We start from the raw sequence: 19,689 nt of genomic DNA, 5'->3' as shown, positions 1-19,689 counted from the left end.
ATCATGAGTATAGATGCGCAGTAAAGCACAGTCTAAAAGGGTTCTTAGAAAGCCTACTGCAACACATCCATCAACAGCAAAGATGATGAGATAAATAGCACTGTAGGCTAACAGCTAAGCATAAAGGTAGAAATTAAACCAAACATTTCTATTCAGACTTTATCTGGTGTTAAACTATTTCAACAGCTAAATATATTAGAGGATAGAAATCTAAGCCACAAAGACAGCAAGAAACCAACGTATTTTCAATTGGTGACATTAGGATTCTAATACAAAAGGGAATTTTTTTCTCTTAAGCTTTTTCAAAACCTCCTAAACTACCCAGAAATACAATCTGCTGTATATAACAGTTACACTCTCAAACACACCCATTAACTAAGTGGTTCCAATCCAAGATATAACAGTGAATTGGCACCAACAGGTTGCACATCTAGCAAAAGATGAGAGGTTTGCAAGTTTGGGTTGGGATTTATTATTTTTAAACTGCCAACCAACCACTTAAGAAAACTGGCAATGAAGACATTAGAACAAAAAGATGTCAACTGCCAGAAAAGCTTTGCAAGTCCTTCCTCATATGCAATCCTCAATGTTCAAAATGTCCTCACTGACACTTCTGTAACTTATTCCTTTCCTGAATTTAGGCTGCTGTCCTAACATACTGAACTGCTCCATTGCTCATGCATCACATTATCAGTAAAAATACTGAAGTTTCCTATAGAAGTGAAATAAGCAACAAAAGAATTATCCGAAAGATAGCATTCAATTCTGGAAGTCATGGAGTGCCATCAGCTCCTAAGCTCAAACCAACACAATTCGGAATGCTCCAACTGAAGTTTAACAAACAGATGTATGTATTTTTGTATATTGTCAAACTTAGAGATTTAAAACAAAGATACCAGCAGCCCTCACACTTCAGATGCATGTATTGTAGTGCTCGCTACTGAAGGATTTTAGTTTCTAAGAATATTTACTTATAGAAGTAAACTAAGCACTTGGAGTAAGAAATTTAACTGCTTAAGGTGAATGCCTAGTTAAAAATACTAAATAAGCCGCTTTTAGTACAATTATTGTGTCTTTAATTGTCCTCTAGATGAACAAATTCAGTTCCCTCTTCCAGTTTAACACATTTGTAGGATAACCTGCAGATTCTGACCAAATACATCTTTTTCTTTTCACCATATTTTATTGACAGTCTTAGCAAGCACATTGTCATTTTATTAACTAATCAGGGGCTAATACACAGTTTTCAAATCAAACTCCCATCAATCAGCAATATGTATTGATATTTAAGGTTCTAATGGAGAAAGAATAAAGCAAAGCAAGCATCAAGTTCCTTGGTCTTTTCACACCTTTGAAGTTGCCCAATCTGTTCAATAAGAGGCCAATTTCCTGGATCTGCGTTTTTACATCTGAAATATCTGTGGAACTCTTTGTTCTTCAGACCCTCTGCCAGTAGAGGCTTTAACGAAGCCCTGTCTCAAATCTCTTCCAAAAACTGAACAGATTCATCAGACTAACACCTATTTGCATCGAAATAAAAATGCCACTGAAACAAGAAGGAATATCTTCCTCAAGCAGCATAGTGCAGACAACACCGAAAGCACAGATTAGACTGAACTGAAGCAGGGAAAATCCTGGCATTTGCAGGACAACTTGATGAGCTAGTAAACTTAACCCATTAATGCAAATAAAATAGGTCCATAAAGTCCTTGGGACATACAATATGCTTTCTTCAGTGACTGCACAGACACAGTAATCACTAAACAACATAAAACCTATCATTCTTCTTCTTTCCTGCAATTACTTATCACCTGCTTTGGGTCCTATATTAGTACAGGCAGTAAGAATTAGACATGATTACTTTTGGTTTACACACTAAATGATAGCACCAAAACATGCTATAACCACTGAACATTAACACATACTTGTAACTCTCAACCTGTCGACAAGACGACACTGTAATGAAAGAATCAGTCCGAGAGCTGTAAGTCAAGGGACCAGGCAGCAGAAAACCAGGTAGAAAACGGCCAAAAGCATAGCTTTCCTGCTCAAACAACATAAGCATCCCATCCATGGACTGTATACATATCAAATCTCGACCTAAGGAAAACAAGAGAAAGAAAATACAAAGGAAATAAACAATGTTATTTATATAGTTTTAATCCTAAAATTCTTAGTAAATGAAAACTGTATTCAGAAGTAATCCTAACAAAAATAAGATTCATTTTAATTTACATGAGTATTTACCATGAGGAAAAATGCTAAATATGCCAACCTCAATAAAGGCTTGCTCATTAAAATAAACTAGACTGGGGGGGGGAAATAACATTCAGAACATATTAAGAGCAAATAAGAGAGTCAGCTATTTTATTTCAAACCAAAATTCCTAAAGCTATTACTATTACAATCTCAGTTTAAAGAAATGTTTAATACTCCCAAAACCCCAAATTATTTTGGTTCTTAAATGCCTCTATACCTTACAGGCAGTCATAACAACCACGGTTTAAAAATAACCTATTCTACTCTTTCAAGTCTACTTAAGCAATATAATACAAAGTCTAACAAATATGTACTGTTGTGAAAACAACACAGTGGTAATGTTTGCCACACTTTGCATTCACATTGTTTGTCTGGTGGGAAAGAAAAAACCAAGCCCAAACCAAACCAAACAGCCCCACTCTGTGTTATCAACAAGACCAAGGACTATATGGAGGACAATGAAAACTCATCTTCTTAAGCTGAAAAAAAATGCCAGAATCTGTATTAATATAGGAACGTGCTATACAACAGCAATTCAGCATGGAAATCATTGCCGTTCAAAAGTAATCAGACTGAGATTTTGCCTCATACTAAAGACAAATCAAGACGTCTTTGGGTTTTTCTTACTACTGCAAGTGAGAAAATGTAAATGTATCATCTTTATAGCAGCTCATTAAACCAGTGACCACTTGTTACTAGCAGCTTCAATTTGATGATTTCACTCTCAGAAGTTTAATCTAGAACACGCTCAAGTTTGTACCTGGAAACTTGAAACATTTTAAATGTTCCCTCTTCTGTGTGCAGATTAAAGGCATACATCCTTCTAGAAAACGTAGACTCTTTACGTCTGTTAACAGCAGAAGTCAATGAAGACATGTTTCCTTTGACTAAATGCAATCATTTTTGAGAGAATTATTATGGGTTGAGAGATATATTGCTGTATTTGAGAGAATATATATGGGCTTTTGGATACCCAAAAGCATTTTCTAAACAGAGAAATTGTTTTAGAGCTAGGACTTTACTAGGATTTTCTACACAGACTTTTAAAACGATAAAGTATGGTCTAGGGCTTCTGTTCAATCTTCAAATTTATTGGTTATAAAATTAGAAACACACAGTACACAAACACATCAGACATGCAGATAAACACACAACTCCTAAATGTGCATAACTCGTGCACTTCCTCTGAAATTATCTCTATAAAGCAGCTTTACTAAGTCTCTAAAAATCATTTACCCTCTTAAACATTCTTCATAGAACAGATTCCAGGATTTTCTGATATATTCATAACTTGTAGCTGATTTCTACACCTAAAATATGTGGTATTCAAGAGGTTACAGTTAAAGCGACTACCGACCATAGTCAGAATATTTGGTTTGCTGCTTATACTGAGTCTCTGAAGTTCTAGCCAAGAGCACTGCAATGACTTTGCTAGCAGATGATTCAGAAATAATAGTGATCTATAAGTACCTTTTATGTTTCAATTAAAAAATAAAGATGCTTATGTGAAGTTATTTAATATTAAGGCTACTGCAATTCCAAATGCCCTCCTTTTCATCACTAACAGCTGACACTGCCAACTACTATTAGTGTAAATTAAAAATACATCTATGTTTGTGTAAATTAAAAATGTATACATAAAAAAATTGTAGCAACTACACAAGTTCACTTGATCACTTGAAGCACACTAAGGCTGTGAGTAGACAAATGAGAGAAATCAATCTAATGCTAAGGAGGTAAGTGATCCCTGCTCACTCACCTCCTTCTCTGTGGGTATCCAGCTCCCTCTGCCCAGGACACATAGTTCCTCCCCATTCCCAAGCCAGACCTCGTACTTACCTGATGGCTGTTAAGCTGATAGCAGGACTCATCCTGAATTTGTAGCTTTTTTACGTTTCAGACAAGTGAATCATCACCCCACATAAATAACTCCATTCAAGCTTAAAAGTGTGACATGACCTGGGGGTGATGGTTAAAGATATATGGGCCCAGGTGGTTTTCCTCCTTCATCCTGCTGAGAAACCTCTCTGAGGACCTGATAGCTGTTTGAAAGAGATGGGATCCTCTAACTAAATCCAGCAGAAGTATCTCTGCCAACAGGCTTGCCAACTCAGTAGGATAAACTTAACACAGAAGTGGACAATGAGGAGGACTGAAGGCTGGTTAAACTGCCAGGCTCAGAGGTGTGTTGCCATTCAGAGGGACCTCAACAGGCTGGAGATGCAGGCAGACAGGGATGCTGTAAGTCCAAAGAGAAAGGCAAAGTCCTGCCCCAGGAAGGAATAACCTCAGGCATCAGTATACACTGGGGACCAAACAGCTGGAAAAAGGTTCTCCAAATGAAGGACCTGGGGACTATACCATGAGCCAGCAATGTGCCCTTGCAGCAACGGCAGCCAACAGTATCCCAGGCTGCGTTAGGAAGAATATCAACAGGAAGCTGAAGGAAGCAATCCTTCCCCTCAACTTGGCATTGGTGAGGCCACATCCATAACACTGAGTCTAGTTCTGGGCTCCCCAGTGCAAAAACACACCTAGGGACATACCACAGCAAGCCCAGCTAAGGGCCACAAACATTCTTAAGGAATTGGTACATCTTTCAGATGAGAACCTAGAAAGCTTGGGGTGCTCAGCCTACAGCTCAGGGGAACCTCATCAATGTGCATTAATACCTAATGGGACAGAATGAGTAAGAGAGAGACAGACTATTCTCTGTGGCATGAAGTTACAGGACAAAAGTCAACAGGAACAAACTGTATCACATGAAAATCTATCAGAACTTAAAAAAGGGTTGGTTGGTTGGTTGGGTTTTTTACTGTGAATATCAAACACTGGAACCCATTGTCCAGAAAGGTTGTAGAACGTCTTTCCATGGACGTACTGAAAACATAACTGAACATACTCCTAAGCAACTTCTAGATGAACCTGCTTGGAAACTGGGATTGGGCTAGATGATGTCAAGAGAAGAATAATTCACATAAAGCTTCTACCTTTCATGCCTGGTCTACTCTAAGACACCATGGGAGATATCTGTTCTTCAATACTGTGAAATTTCACAGGATTTAGTCCTATCCCATACTGCTGATCAGCAAACAATGGAAACCATTAATGTGAGCTGGTTTGCACTGTTATGCTATCAATGCTAATGATGCCCAGCTTCCCCTTCCCAACAGCTACTGACAGTATTATCACGGTGCTGATACAGTCTAGAAAAAGCATCCAGCTGTATAAAATTATGAGTAACCAGTAAAAGCACTCTCAGAAACTTGTATGAACACTGGTAACTAGTAAAAGGTGCTAGCCCACTGGTTGTCAGCACAGTCTTAGGTAGTTACCTTATGGTTATTGGCTACTAGCATTAACTAGTGGTATTTTCATTTGGCTTGCAAGGAGACAGTGCTGCGTAATCCAGGTGCCCACGTGCTCACAGCTACTCTACATCTGTTACCTCAAAACCATATACATTCACATTCAAAGGCATACTGAAAACCCTCTCAACACTATACATTAGCCAACTATTCAGCTCCACTTCATTTCACACCTTTATCAAGAATGCAACACTGTAAGTCTGGGTGTAGAGAATCTTCAACTCCCCTTGCAAAGTTGTTATGAATTTTCCTACCATCAGCTGTGTGCTAGAGAAGAAACCTGCAGCTGTCTGCCCTATTTCCAGAACCTTAACTTTCATTGTCCAGCTTCTGTGGAACTCCTTGGTACCTGAAACCTCAAGGCGAGTGTTGAAGTGTTACTGCTTAAGTAACAAGTAGTAATAGCTTCTGCTTCCATGTGTATTATGAGTATCAATCTTATTCATTGATTATGAGTATCAATCTTATTCGTTACGTCATGAAAATGATGAAAACTATAGCATTTTCTGCAATGAAGATGGAGCTACACAATTCACTTTTAACATTCCTAATCCCTAATCACATACAAATATCAATGTTAAAAATCTCTCCTGCTGAACAGTAGTGATATGATTGAATATGACATGACTGAGGAGTTCTTTAGAGCACTCCAATGATCTCCAAGCACAATGCACTACTGAAAAAACACATATAAGGCACCTAAGACTGAATCAGTAATCACTTTCTGACTTCAAGTGCACAGCATCACCTCTTAATATACCTACTGCTTTGTTCATCATATTTGTGGTGTTCCCACGAATTCTCAAATTGGGATTTTAACTAGCTTGTACTAGTGGTTCAAACTCCAATTATCCAAACTATTCCATGCAAAGCATAATTAAAGAAAACTAAATTGTGTATGAACTCTTTATTTCCCAGCATTTTATAGGTCAACTTATTTCCTTTGGCCATTTGTTTTTAATGTGTAGCTAGTGAACAGAGTTTTTATGTTTCACTTTAAGAAATGCAGTCGTCCAAAAACTGGGCCAGAAATGTCCATTTCAAAAAAGCTTATTGCAGCCAGTTGGCTTTGCCAGTGACATATTTATAAAGTGAAAATATAAACCATAGTGTTTTCTGCAGATCAGATGGAATCACTTAGTATACTCCACATAGTTTCAGCAGCTTGTGTCTCAAGAGGAATGTCCTGCAGCCAGAAAGTGTTACTTTTAAGCACAAGTCCGGCTACTGTTGTTTTGTACTTTTGTTATTCTAGCATGACATGAATACATTTACGTCACACTTTTAAATCACAATGTATTTTTAGAGCTAATGCAAAGCCAAAATGAGAGGCAGGTGGTAGCTCTTTGAAATAAGCTTCTAATTAAAGTTATTTTGGAGCTCCAGGTTTTTTTGCATGTTAATGATTTCCTCTGCTCCGAGCCTCCCCTCTGGCACCAAATCATTTTCATTAAAAGTACATTATGTAAGCACAAGGCCTGAGCACCACGTGAACTCGTGCAATGAAAACTACACTATCAAATGGGATGATTTAGAGATCAGAAAAAGCTTCATAGAGTTACAGCTTTCGGGGAGACGTCAGCACGGATAACTTTACTGCCTTCAATGGTAATCAAAAGCTTTAGTCAAAAGCCTTGTGTGGAAGGAAATGTCAATTAGAAGATCAACTGCCATTTATAAGATGCCCAGGAACCTAAGAGCCCTTTAACGATACATAGGAAGTGTGAATACACACTAATATAATACACACTAATACACACTAATATGATAAAAGAAGTTAAATCCACCACACAAACTGTATTCCCACACACTGGGGCTGAAATTAGTGTCCTGACATGAAACAAGCAAAAAACATTTTCTCTTTCCTTTGTCATTGAAATTTGCCCCAAAAAGTTTCTCTCAGCACAGAAAACAGTCTCCTCTAGTTCAAAGCCATTCTGGAGAATTCAACTTGCTGCTGAGTATAGCTCCTGAAACAAAACAGATCTGGGTCAACTGTGAGAAAAGCACTTCAGGAATCACTTCTGGCTAATGGAAAACCCATTTGAGAATATGACAGGCGGTTCTTCAAACAATGCATGCCTAGCAAAAGGTATAAGTCTTAGGTTACTTCCCTAACCCAAAGCAGGAAGCACATGTCAGTGTGCATTCTTAAAGACCTCTGAATTGACTAGCTTGGTGGTTTGGTGGCTGCTCGCTGCATTACTACAGAAGGGATCAAAATTCAGGGCTTCAGCTGCAGCCATTCATTCTAGGCCAGAGGATTTGATGGCACTGCCAAGGTGGTACAATACCCTGCACACATGTAAATAGAAAAGGGAAAAACGCCCTGCATCATTCAATGCTAATGCATGTCCCCATCCCAAACAATGCATGAAGCGCACCTATGTTCCAGCTGAGACTGAATCAGTGCTTTTCTGCTGGAAGAAAACCAGAGAAGTGGATAGGAGTTTAAGAGAAAATAGCAAAAGTGTTTAAGGAAAATGCTCAATGCTTACTTCATTGATGTTAGCTTTTATTATTTTGTAATCCCTTCCTGAAATTAAAGCACTGCAGCAAAACATGTTCACAAGTCCCAACACAAGAGATGTTCTCTCTGTAACAGCCCACTCTGTAAGAAGCCTCCCTGGTCAAGACACAGCAGAGCATGCAGCCAGAGCTGCCATGAGATAAAGCATCTTCTTGCTTCTCTCGGTCATCATCCTGTATCCTCCCTACCTAACCGTTTGCAGATTTCAGCTTGCCATAAAGCATCAGAGGGATTTAGATGAAAAGGAGATCCTGAACTATTAAAGTATCTGCAAAGGCCAATCAGCCCTCATTTACATAATCAATTCTTTAGAGACCTGTGATACACTCCTTTATTCTTGATCTGACTCTTACTGAAGATGATGATTTGGGAATGATCCATTTATGATATTGACTTGAGGTGGTGGAAGGACCCTTAGAAACAACACTAGTATGGTTCAAAGCAGCACAGAAGATTTAAATGCAGTAAAGTATCACAGCTGTAACATCCAGCACACTTTTTCAGTTGCTACTGCAAAAAAATCCAGTATTTAGCACTGGATAAACATGAAAGGTAAAACCTCCTCCCCTAAATAGATTATAGTATTAAAGTCTGGTTTTCAATATAGCACGTTAATTCCAGACAGTATAAACAGAGTGGGTCCTTAAAAAGAGCATTGACATATGCTTTTCCTAAAGAGGACAGGAGAAATTCTAGTCTGGGAACCTTTGCAATGGCAAGCTGCTTTCATCTGCATTTATACACCTATCCTATACTATATAAATATTATAGAACATCTTACTGAACTAGCAAATCTCCCACAAATAAAAATGAAGACAAGCATTTGCCCTTCCAAATTGATAGCCTTTGACTTTATAGTTAAGGCACATGGATGTTTTTAATGAATCACAAACCAATAGCAGACCTTGTATTGAGCTCAGCTGAAGTTGAATATAGGCCCTGTTCTGCAATATTTTAGGTACTTGCAAAAGTTACCAGTAGGATCTTAAGTCACCATCAGACAATAAATACACCTTGTTTAAATTTCCATTTAAGACAGACCTGCAGACTTATAACCAAACAGAATACAAAATCCCACTGCTAAAACCCAGTGAAATTCCCTGTCTTTTCTCCTACTCTCCATTTCTAATCTCCTTAAAGTAAGAAGCTTCATGATTCCTGAGCACTTCCCAAAGTATTTTCATTCTTGACTAATTTTGAGCTAGAGAGTTGTTGAAAATATTTGCTGAAGAACACCCTCCAGAATAACTGAAGTCACATCCGAAGAGCTCGTTAAAACCAGTTTAGAATAAAGTCTAACAGTGTGAAGCTTGCAATGCACAAGTGGGAGTTTACAGACTATCAGGTGGAACACCTATGCCTCTTCAAGTAGTTTCAAATATCCCGCTAAAATTAGAAATACACAGCTCAAAACCACCAATAAAATACAGCCACTTTTCATACTCAGATCATTTGTCTATATATATCCTCAGCTAGTAACCAACACACAGAAAGGACTAACTCTTACTTTGTGGTCAAATGAGACCAAGAATTATGTCTCCATCAACCAAAAAATCACCATCCCCAGGGATTTCCTTTTTGGCAACCTCAGAAAAGACACCACGGATTTAGCAAAGCAGGAACAACTTGTTATCTGGTATTTTAAGACTGTTGGAAGCACACTGCAAATGCTGAGATTATCTTATTCCTTTGCCACTAACCTTGCAATGTATTCTTTTCATACTTTTGCAGGTAAGCAGGATGACACATTTTTATCCCAACCAAAGAGCAATCTTCAGAGAAGTCTACCAAGGAGCAGTCGCAAACATTTCGTTTCTGCTGTAATCCTTCCTTGTCCTTTTTGTTATAGTCATCAAATACATTTCTTCTTTGGAGGGGTTGCATGTTTATCTTTATTAAACCATGCCCATAATCAGACTCAGTCATGGTAAAGAAACAGAAAAATTTAGCAAGGCTGCAGCATTATTTCTTTAACTTATGAACACTTTTTGGTCTGCTGAACTTTGTTTTAAACCTTTCTGAATTCTCTTGATTCCCCTAAAACTTTGCCCTTTGAAATGACAGCATTTTACAGCACCAGCCCTTAAACTTCCAGGAGGCAGAGGCTCTGCTACTAAAGCAAGAGCTATGATTAAGGTAAGCTCAAGTCTCACTTACCAAAGCTTGCATTGCCACCCAGGGGACAACATGGCAGTCCTACACAAAATAACTGTATACAATTAAATCTAACTTCAGTTTTTACCAGCTTCTTGCATTTCTAGGCATTTGGTGACACTTTTCAAGTCTTATTCAACTGTATATGCCCAGCTGCCCAATCTTCCCAACAATAAACCTATCCACAAGGCCTAGAACAAGTTGTAACCATGATCAGAATCAACTGGATACCACAAAGTTAGAATTCTCCTCATGAATCTGAAAGCAAGATTACCTTGCCACAGTTGTGTTGATTTTCATCTCCTCTTGCCAGTTTGTTCCCTCACCCTTTTGACACTCCAAGGAAAAAATCTCTCTTGAATGACATGGAGTGATCTCTAATAGAAATTATTTGCACCAAACCTAATAACCCAAACTAGAATTAGTAGAAAGCATGACAGCCTGAACAAGACACACTTCACCCCTCTAAAAAGCAACTAACAAGGTTTTGGTGACCTTCCAAATAAATTCCTACAAGTTAAGAGACTTTGTCATGGAATAGTCATGGCTGAATACTAGAAAAATAAGCAAATGCTACATAGACACATTTCTGAAAGACCCTTTGAGAAGACGAAGGAGACTAAATAGAAAACTGCATTCTTTTGGATGAAGAAAGCAAGCAAATCTGATAGACAAATGCATCCACATGAAATGCAGGAACATTTAATAAGAAAGTACATGTGTAAATAATAAAGCTGCACATAGGTTTGAAGTAACAGAAAATTCATCATGCCAAACTATTTATTAGACAGAGTAATAATATATACTGCATCTCTAAACTTTAGAGACAGCATCTCTAAACTTCAGTCAAACATCTGATATGACCTCAGACAATTGTCTCACAGGAAACCAGACAACGGCAGGCAACAGCACTAAGAAGAAGAATCTGGGGATTAGAGGAGGATGATGAATTAAATATGAGTCAACAATATGTCAGCAAAAGGCGAAATGCAAGACTGGGTCATTATTAATATACGTGCACTATTAAAAACACATGAGGTAATTATTGTTCTGCTTGGCACTCGCTGATTCTTGGCAGGAGCACTGCTGAAGCCGTAAGCCCACATGCGAGATACAAAACATTTTATACTACCAGTGCACCATGACCGCACACGTTTGGGTACTGTACTTCAACTAAGGAAATTCAAAACAAGTAGCACACAAAATCTACCAAAGCTTGGAAAAACAAGTCTTTCGCTTACATATACAAGAGGTCCCACAGTTCTGTATTTCTACAATTGGTTTTACTTCATTTTAATCACAGTGCTTTAAGTGAAATGCAGATTAAATGATATACCCAACAATTTGTGATTGAAGCAAAGTTCTCACATACTGAAGGCAATGGGATTTTTCACTTCAGTTAGCCCCTGATCTTAGTCATTACTGTTAGGAGAAGTTGAGAAAGGTGAAAGGAAACGGATGGTGAGAGATTCACACAACACTTTCCTTGATTGTTTTTCCATTCACATCATCAATTTAAAAGAGGTTCTAAGTCCATTATTTACAAAAGAAAACCCCAGGTTTCCAAAGTTACATGAGAAATCATTTAGAAATAGTCATCAGCAGATCTATTCCACGAAAAACTCCTGATGCCCAAGCCTTTCAAATCACCTGTCCTTAACCAGAAGCAATTTTAACAGGAAGGGAACAGTTAAACATTCCTCTCCTTAACAGAACTAGCCAATAAATCCAAGTCCAAATTTATACTGCTGCTGTATTTAAACGTAGTCGCAAGAATCATTTAACCTTACAGCATAAAACTCAGCTGATAATTTTTTTCTGACTAACACCTAATAAAACTCATTCTTGCAGAATTGTGGAAAAGCTAAGCACAGTCTAACCCTTCTTACGAAGTTTCCTGTTACAAGGTCGCATGGTTTACACATATGTTGCATCTCATTATTAAGAAAATTCCTCTGTATAGCACCCTCTTTGTTGGAACTCTGAAGCATGCTTTGCCTCTAGGCCAGTGCTATAATAAAATTAATTCAAGGCTATTTGCTGAGGAAAAGACAGGTTCAAGGTATTTTCACACTTCCTTTTGCTTGTAACTTTTTCATGTCAAAGCTGTATTTTCTTTTTTCCTTCTTTTTACTGTTGTTTTATTATTTCCTTTTATTGGTGCAGTATCCATTGAACAAGTTCAAACATATCTGAACTAGTCTGGAAGCTAACTTAAGGCATTAAGCTTTCAGCTGAAAAAATTATTTCCAAAACCTGTGCATTATTAGGAGGATCCAATTCTAAATCATTTATCAATACGTTTGAAGAGGTTCTATAAAAACAGGATAAATACACTTATTCTTGAACTATTAGATAATGCAAGTATCTTTCTGTGGAATCATAGAAAATAGCACTATTGCTTTTGCAATGAAAATAAAAAGCCATTATCTACAAGTGAACACCATTCGAAATAACTCGGCCACTACCAAAGCAGGGTTATTAAACTATGCTTTCTCCTTGTCACTAAATAAAATCAACACTCTATTCAAGAGCACCCCAGCTTGTGTCCCTCACCGGTAAGCTATCAATATGCTGATTCTTTAGTTCTTAAGTAAAAGGCAAAATCTTCATGATGTAAATGGAAGAAGAAAACTGGAAGCGTTGAGAACGTTCATACACCCACCTCAACATACCACTTACACCCTGGAGAACAACCACAGAACTCAACGCTCACCTGGGAAAGGTCACCCTCCTATTACAGCACGTGATCATCCACACATGCTGTAAGCACATCAGATGGTAGCTCGGGGAACCTGCACTTCATCCACTAGTCCTCCAAGTATAGAATTTCAGTATCCACTTCTTATACACTGTTGTTTGTTCATATATGACCTACTCTCCTGCCCACTACTCAGCGTAATGCACAACTGACCACAAGAAATATATGCAGTGACCTGTAAAGCTACCTAAGCTTCAACTAACAGTGGGTTTGTTTTTACTTTAAGCACTTCTCCATCCACTATAACATTTCAGCAGACATTTATTGCATGTACTTCCCTCAAGCCTAAGTCACATCTGACTCAAGACAAACAAGGCAAAGAATAAAAGTGCAGCCCGATGTGCACGCTTTTTCAAAGCAGTAGTAAGGGCAGTTTTCTTCACTACATAAGAGCATAATACTACCATTTCTTATAAGCAGACTCCACACCAGAAAATCTCTCTTTTTAAGAGCAGTCAGGCACAAGTAGTATATCGACTCCCTTCTCAAGATGTAGAAGGACTTAAGCTAATAGCTATAAGCTTCAACAGAAGCAGGTCATGTAACAAGAGTGAAAAAGCTCAATATGACCCAGCAGTGTGCACTTGCAGCCCAGAAACCACCCGTGTCCAGGGCTGCATTCCCAACAGCGTGACCAGCACGTTGAGGGAGTGGACTCTCGCCCTCTATGGCACTCTGAGGAGACCCCTCCTGCAGTCCTGTGTCCAGCAACAGCACCAGAGGGATGTGGAGATGTTGGAGCGAGGCCAGAGGAGGACCCGGAGCTGCTGCGAGGGCTGGAGCAGCTCTGCTCTGGAGCCAGGCTGAGAGAGCTGGGCTGGGGCAGCCTGGAGAAGAGAAGGCTCCTGAAGGGGAGACCTTAGAGCAGCTCCAGTGCCCAAAGGGGCTCCAGGAAACCTGGAGAGGGGTTTGGACAAGGGCCTGTAGGGACAGGCCAAGGGGAATGGCTTTAACCTGCCCGAGGGGAGATTGAGATGAGCTCTGAGGCAGAAGTTCTTCCCTGTGAGGGTGCTGAGGCGCTGGCACAGGGTGCCCAGAGAAGCTGTGGCTGCCCCATCCCTGGCAGTGTTCAAGGCCAGGTTGGACACAGGGGCTTGGAGCAACCTGCTCTAGTAGAAGGTGTCCCTGCCCGTGGCAGGGGGTTGGAGCTGGATGAGCTTTAAGGACCCTTCAACCCAAACCAGTCTGGGATTCCATGATTTTCCAAGTTAGTGTCTCTTCCTCAGATTTCACTAAGGGCATGACAACACACCATCTCCAAATACCCTCAATGTGAAACAGACCAAGTCAAGGCACAGGACAGTTTATTTCTATAGGCTGTAGAGGCAAAATTAAGGTAAGTTCAGCACTAACTAACTAAACATCACATTAGAAAAAGGCTATAAAGATTAATTATGAAGTAATATAGATTGCAGAGACAAAAATGAGTTTTGCTTAATGCCAATTTCCTGCAAATCTTCTACTGTATCAATATGCAAATTCACGAGATCCTTAAGCTAACAGTTGACAATTATCTCAACTATCTCCAAGTGATTACCCAGCTATAAGGAGTTTTATTATTATTATGTGATGATCATTCACAGCTACTGTTTCATATAATTGAAGTCAACACTGCTAAATCAATTAACCAAACTACCTGCACAGCTAGAACAGATCCAACTCAGCATTATTTTAATTAAACGAACTAGACCTCCATGACTCTGGTGGAACTGCACAGAAAAAAGTTTAAGAATGGAACAAAACTGTGATCAAATGATGTCAATCACAAAACTGAGCAATCCTGGCTCACAATCTCATCACTACTTATATAACAAAAAAATCTTAATCTTTTCATAAATGCTGTTTTAACTTTAAGATTAAATAATAGGTAGAATATTGCTTAATAAGATGACTATTTGTAGATTAATACCATCTTTATGCCTTAAGAACTGAACTGGAGGCACACTGCTGTGCAAAGAATAAGAAAAGGGATTCTGAACTAAAACTCTATATCCAATTCATTTGCTTCACTCCATTCTTTTAACAGCATCAAAACATGTAACTCATTTATCAGAAGCTTTCAATCAGCACAGAGTTTTAATAACCCACATGAAGTTCCATCACTTAGGGTTTACCAGCCCTGTACAACATTTGAAACTAATTTACTTACTTGTCCTCAAGTAAGTACTTGATACCTCACAGAAAGCATCTTAGAGATGCTGTTTGGAATACTAACTACAGTTCTAAACTAGCACATCTCACACTGCTTTAAAACTAGCGCAGCTGCCTCTGCATCACACAGCTACAACCACAAAAGCGTAACTACATCCTCACTCGTATTAGAGAAACAACTCACAGCTTTGATCAACAGGGTAATAAGGGGAGAGCTTTGCATTTGAATGATCGAAAACTCTAAACAAGTCTAAAGATGCTCAATAACTTTCTCACTTCCCTCCCAAACAAAATTATAAGCCAGAGTTATGCAAACTTTACTCTTGCTATTACAAGCTGATTAGGTTCTTTAACATCTTACCCAATAACTTGGTATTTGAGTCAAGTATCTTATAAAGATAATATACTATAGATGGGAAGACAAAAAATACTTTCCAAGATATTGTAAACTAACAGCAAACACAACTTCATATAATGAGAGCTGAATTGTTAAGACAGCAGTCTCTGGTGGTCTAATTATAGAACCACAGACTGGTTTGGGTTGAAGGGACCTCAAAGCTCATCCAGTCCCAACCCCCTGCCACGGGCAGGGACACCTTCCACTGGAGCAGGTTGCTCCAAGCCCCTGTGTCCAACCTGGCCTTGAACACTGCCAGGGATGGGGCAGCCACAGCTTCTCTGGGCACCCTGTGCCAGCGCCTCAGCACCCTCACAGGGAAGAGCTTCTCCCTCAGAGCTCATCTCAATCTCCCCTCGGGCAGGTTAAAGCCATTCCCCTTGGCCTGTCCCTCCAGGCCCTTGTCCAAAGCCCCTCTCCAGGTTTCCTGGAGCCCCTTTGGGCACTGGAGCTGCTCTAAGGTCTCCCCTTCAGGAGCCTTCTCTTCTCCAGGCTGCCCCAGCCCAGCTCTCTCAGCCTGGCTCCAGAGCATCCTTGTGGCCTTCTCCAGATGAGCTGAAGCAGACCCGCATCCTTCTTATACTGGGGGCCCCAGAGCTGAACGTGGTACTCCAGCTGGGGTCTGACCAGGAGGAAGAATCACCTTGGCTTATATAAAGTATATTTTTGTAGAACTGAATCCTCACCATAGGGTTGCAATGCAACTCATTAAAGTGGATGCTTTTTCACCTTTGTTTCCTTCTAAAAAAAAAGGAAAAATGAACCAAAAAAAGCTTACAGCAGAGTCACCTCAAGTTCTTTAAATTTTACATCTGAAGTAAAACATGAAGACTGTACAATCTGACCATTACTTAAAGGCTGTGACATTCTGTGGCTAGGTTAAGAGTTCACGTGGTTGAAAACCAGTGTTCAGCACTCCTAACTCATGGTTTTATCATGAATCATCCTTTCTAAAAAGGCCCATATGTCAGAATCAGAGCATTGCAGGGCAAATTCAACTTACAGCCCTCAGATCATGAGCAAGAGTTCAAAATCTGGAAAGCAGATAGATGCATTCTACATAACAAAAGAAGTAAGTTCAGTTTTTGAAAGTCTGGGCTGTCAATACAGGATTTTTTTAACACAAAATTGTCAGTTGCTCTTCCTCTGTCACTTCTGGATAGTTTCATGTTTTCATTTTAGCACCAGTGCTCAGAGACAGCAAGGAAAAAATGTAAAGTTATAGCAGCAAAGAAACGCACAGTTCTGTATTTTAATCTTTCCCTTTGCCACAGCTTTTAAAGCTGTAAATCTCAATTAACTCTGCCTACACTTCATTTTCATCTTTGTACGTTTTCCCCACTTCTTTCTTTTATGCTTCCACCAGCTGTGTTTAGGATTCTAGCTAAACATATCAGGGAATTCCCTGTCACTTCCCATATCCCTGGCCCCTTAATTTTGGCGAAAGCAAGACTCGAGTTCATTTCACCTTTTTGCTGAACGTCTACAACCAACACAACACATTCTGTTCCAATCAATGAAACTTTTTGCTATGCAGGTTTTCAGAAAGCACTTTTGTGTTTTCTATGCTTCACCAAGTCTTGCAGTAAATACACCTGTAGAACCAGTTCAGGAATAAAAGCAGTTTTAGAGACGCAGCTACTAACCAATACCTGTAGTCAGAGGACCATCTAGTGGCGACAAACGCAATTCACACTCTGCTACTTCAAACACAAACGCACGCTGTTGCATCTATGCCAGCCAATGGACAACTTCTCAGCCTTTGGCTTTTTTATGCCATCGCTTTAATCGTTTATTTAATTTAGGTTTCAGCCTTCCATGATGAGACTAAATAAACGGGTTTGTTGATTTTCTTCATCTGCTCCTGTTACGAGAACATCCTTCCACATGTGAAAGTTGCTCATAGCATCCAATCATTAATCTGAAGACGCTAGCAAGAATGAAGCTGCTGGCAACTAGGCTACAAAATAGAGGGTTTTACCTCAATTCTCCCCCCAGAGAAATTTGTAGTACCTTTTTTTTAATACAAGAGGCAAAAAAACCCACCAGTTGAGTAATGACAGTTGCACTTTGTACGTTTCACATCTCCATCACATTTCAGCTGAACAGATCTGCAGTTTAACAGACCGAATTATAACATAGCAATGGTCTAAGATTCCCACAAACTAACAGGGACAGGAAAGCAAAAACATTGGAAGAAACGGACTGAGAATGAGATATACACCTGGTGGTGTTTGTTCCTACATTCTGAACATGTCAAACACCTGCAGAGACGTTCTTCCCCAGCTACCACAGTAACAGAAGCTGTGAGAGCCTCCTCTCTAATGAAGCTGCCGAAAGCAGGCAGAGGGAGAGGTTTATGTAAGCACAAATCTAACTACAAACAGCTAAAGAATGCTTGGTGGAGCTTCATAACCAAACCAAACCATAAAATAGTAGTAAAGCATCTGCTTTTAACAGCTGTTCTGCTTGATTTCTGAAAAGCTCTGCTAGGACTCTAGGTCAAAGAACAGTCAAGAGAAAAATTTCAGGCAGTTTCTCCTTAAAAACAGGCATCCTAAAGACACTAAGATGCTTTTTAAGTTGGAGAACCACATTCTACTCCAATACAATCTAAATTGAACTTTAATACTGTGAAAACTGAAAGTTTGGTCTGAACCAGCCTCTTCAGCTCCTTTAAGGATGTAAAGGGAACTGGAGGATTTTCAGCAACTCGACAAGTTTGAAAAGAAGTGCAGGATTGAAAGAGAATTCCTTTCTGTACCATTATGCACAGTTTGCTGCCTATTTATGGAACTGTTCCCCAATTTCAGGAGCAGCCACGCAGCCTCAGACCTCTGTTCCAGCCTGGTTTATGCATCTCTTGCAACCCTACGTACCCCATATCCCACACCCTGGAAGGTTCTTGACAAGAGAGGGCTCAATCTCTTTTCCCACAGGGTTTTCCATGAAGCAAGAGACAGCAGTAAGCCCCAGCCACCTTCTTTGCTGTTCAACCTTCCTTTTTCAAAGGAAATTGAAACTCTTCCTGAAGGAATGAGCAGAAGCCATCACAGAGGCCAAAGCAGATGTAGGATGGGAAATGGAAACTATGTGCTGGCTTTACACCCCAATTTTCAAAATTGACTATGCAACCTTAGAGCATCAAGAGACCAACAGAGCACTTGGCATCTCAGTTGAAACCACAGCTGCAGTGGCCCGCTATACAACACAACACTGCACCTGCACATGGGTAGAAATCACATTATGAATGATAACAGTAGATATCTGAATGGCAAGAGGCAAGTATTGTCTCTTTGGTAAGGGCAAGCAGTAGTGAACTGATCATTTTCAGCAGTATCCACTAAACTGACAGGCAACTGTTTGGAAGCAGTCCAACAAAAAAGAAACAGAGCTTTAGCTAGAACCAAATAACTGTTGGTCCAAAGAAAGGACAGAAAACCCTCAAGAATATGTTAGAGGACACCAGCATGAATTAGCATACACAAAGTCAATCCTGTTTTTCTTTTGCCAGCGTTAAGTGGTATGGCTGGGTAGAATGAGTTTCTTAACCCTGAAGGTATAGGATTAAGAGCTCCATGAAGAGAAAAAAGCATAATCTTCAGCAAGAGAAACCTGAGCAAGACTGAGCAATTTCACAGATCGAGTGCTCTGTGTCAACTCCTACAGCATTCTTTACTTCCTCAGATGAAAGATTATGTTCCTGAGGGACTGACATTCACTCTCCTCCCTGACACTCCCACAGCACGCTTTCCCTATACACATGCTTCCCTCCTCCTGTTCAGCTGCCGCTCTCCTGTGTCTGCTTCAGTAGCTCTGTAAATATGACCTCTGAAGTGCTTCCTTCACCTTCGCATTGTTTCAAGGATGCTTGAGTATAGCACTAAGATATATATGAGTCACAACAGTAACAGAAGGCAATAAATACAAAAACTCTCCCTATGTTTTGGCAGTGGAAGTACAGGTCAGACCATCAGCAAAGCCAGCTCATTGCTGCATGCTTACAGCACTGCCACCATCATGAATTAGCCTCTGCTGAAGGCAAGAAAGACTGTTAGCAGATGCCTGG

At 39.7% G+C, this 19,689-nt stretch overlaps 1 protein-coding gene across 7 annotated transcripts in view; it reads right to left on the bottom strand.

Moving 5' to 3' along the window:
* BBS9 (Bardet-Biedl syndrome 9) overlaps window positions 1-19,689 on the bottom strand; it is a 275,374-nt gene that overhangs the window by 234,521 nt on the left and 21,164 nt on the right. For all 7 annotated transcript variants that reach the window (XM_030509118.1, XM_030509151.1, XM_030509134.1 and 4 more), the window contains one exon: window positions 1,926-2,100. In XM_030509118.1, the coding sequence (XP_030364978.1) occupies window positions 1,926-2,100 (175 nt within the window). The remainder of the gene's footprint in view (window positions 1-1,925; window positions 2,101-19,689) is intronic.

This window comes from Strigops habroptila, chromosome 1 (genome assembly GCF_004027225.2).
Source record: "Strigops habroptila isolate Jane chromosome 1, bStrHab1.2.pri, whole genome shotgun sequence".
In the NCBI taxonomy this organism is placed as follows: Eukaryota; Metazoa; Chordata; class Aves; order Psittaciformes; family Psittacidae; genus Strigops; species Strigops habroptila.
The sequence above is the reverse complement of the archived record's forward strand: the minus strand, read 5'-3'. Positions and strand labels throughout refer to the sequence as shown.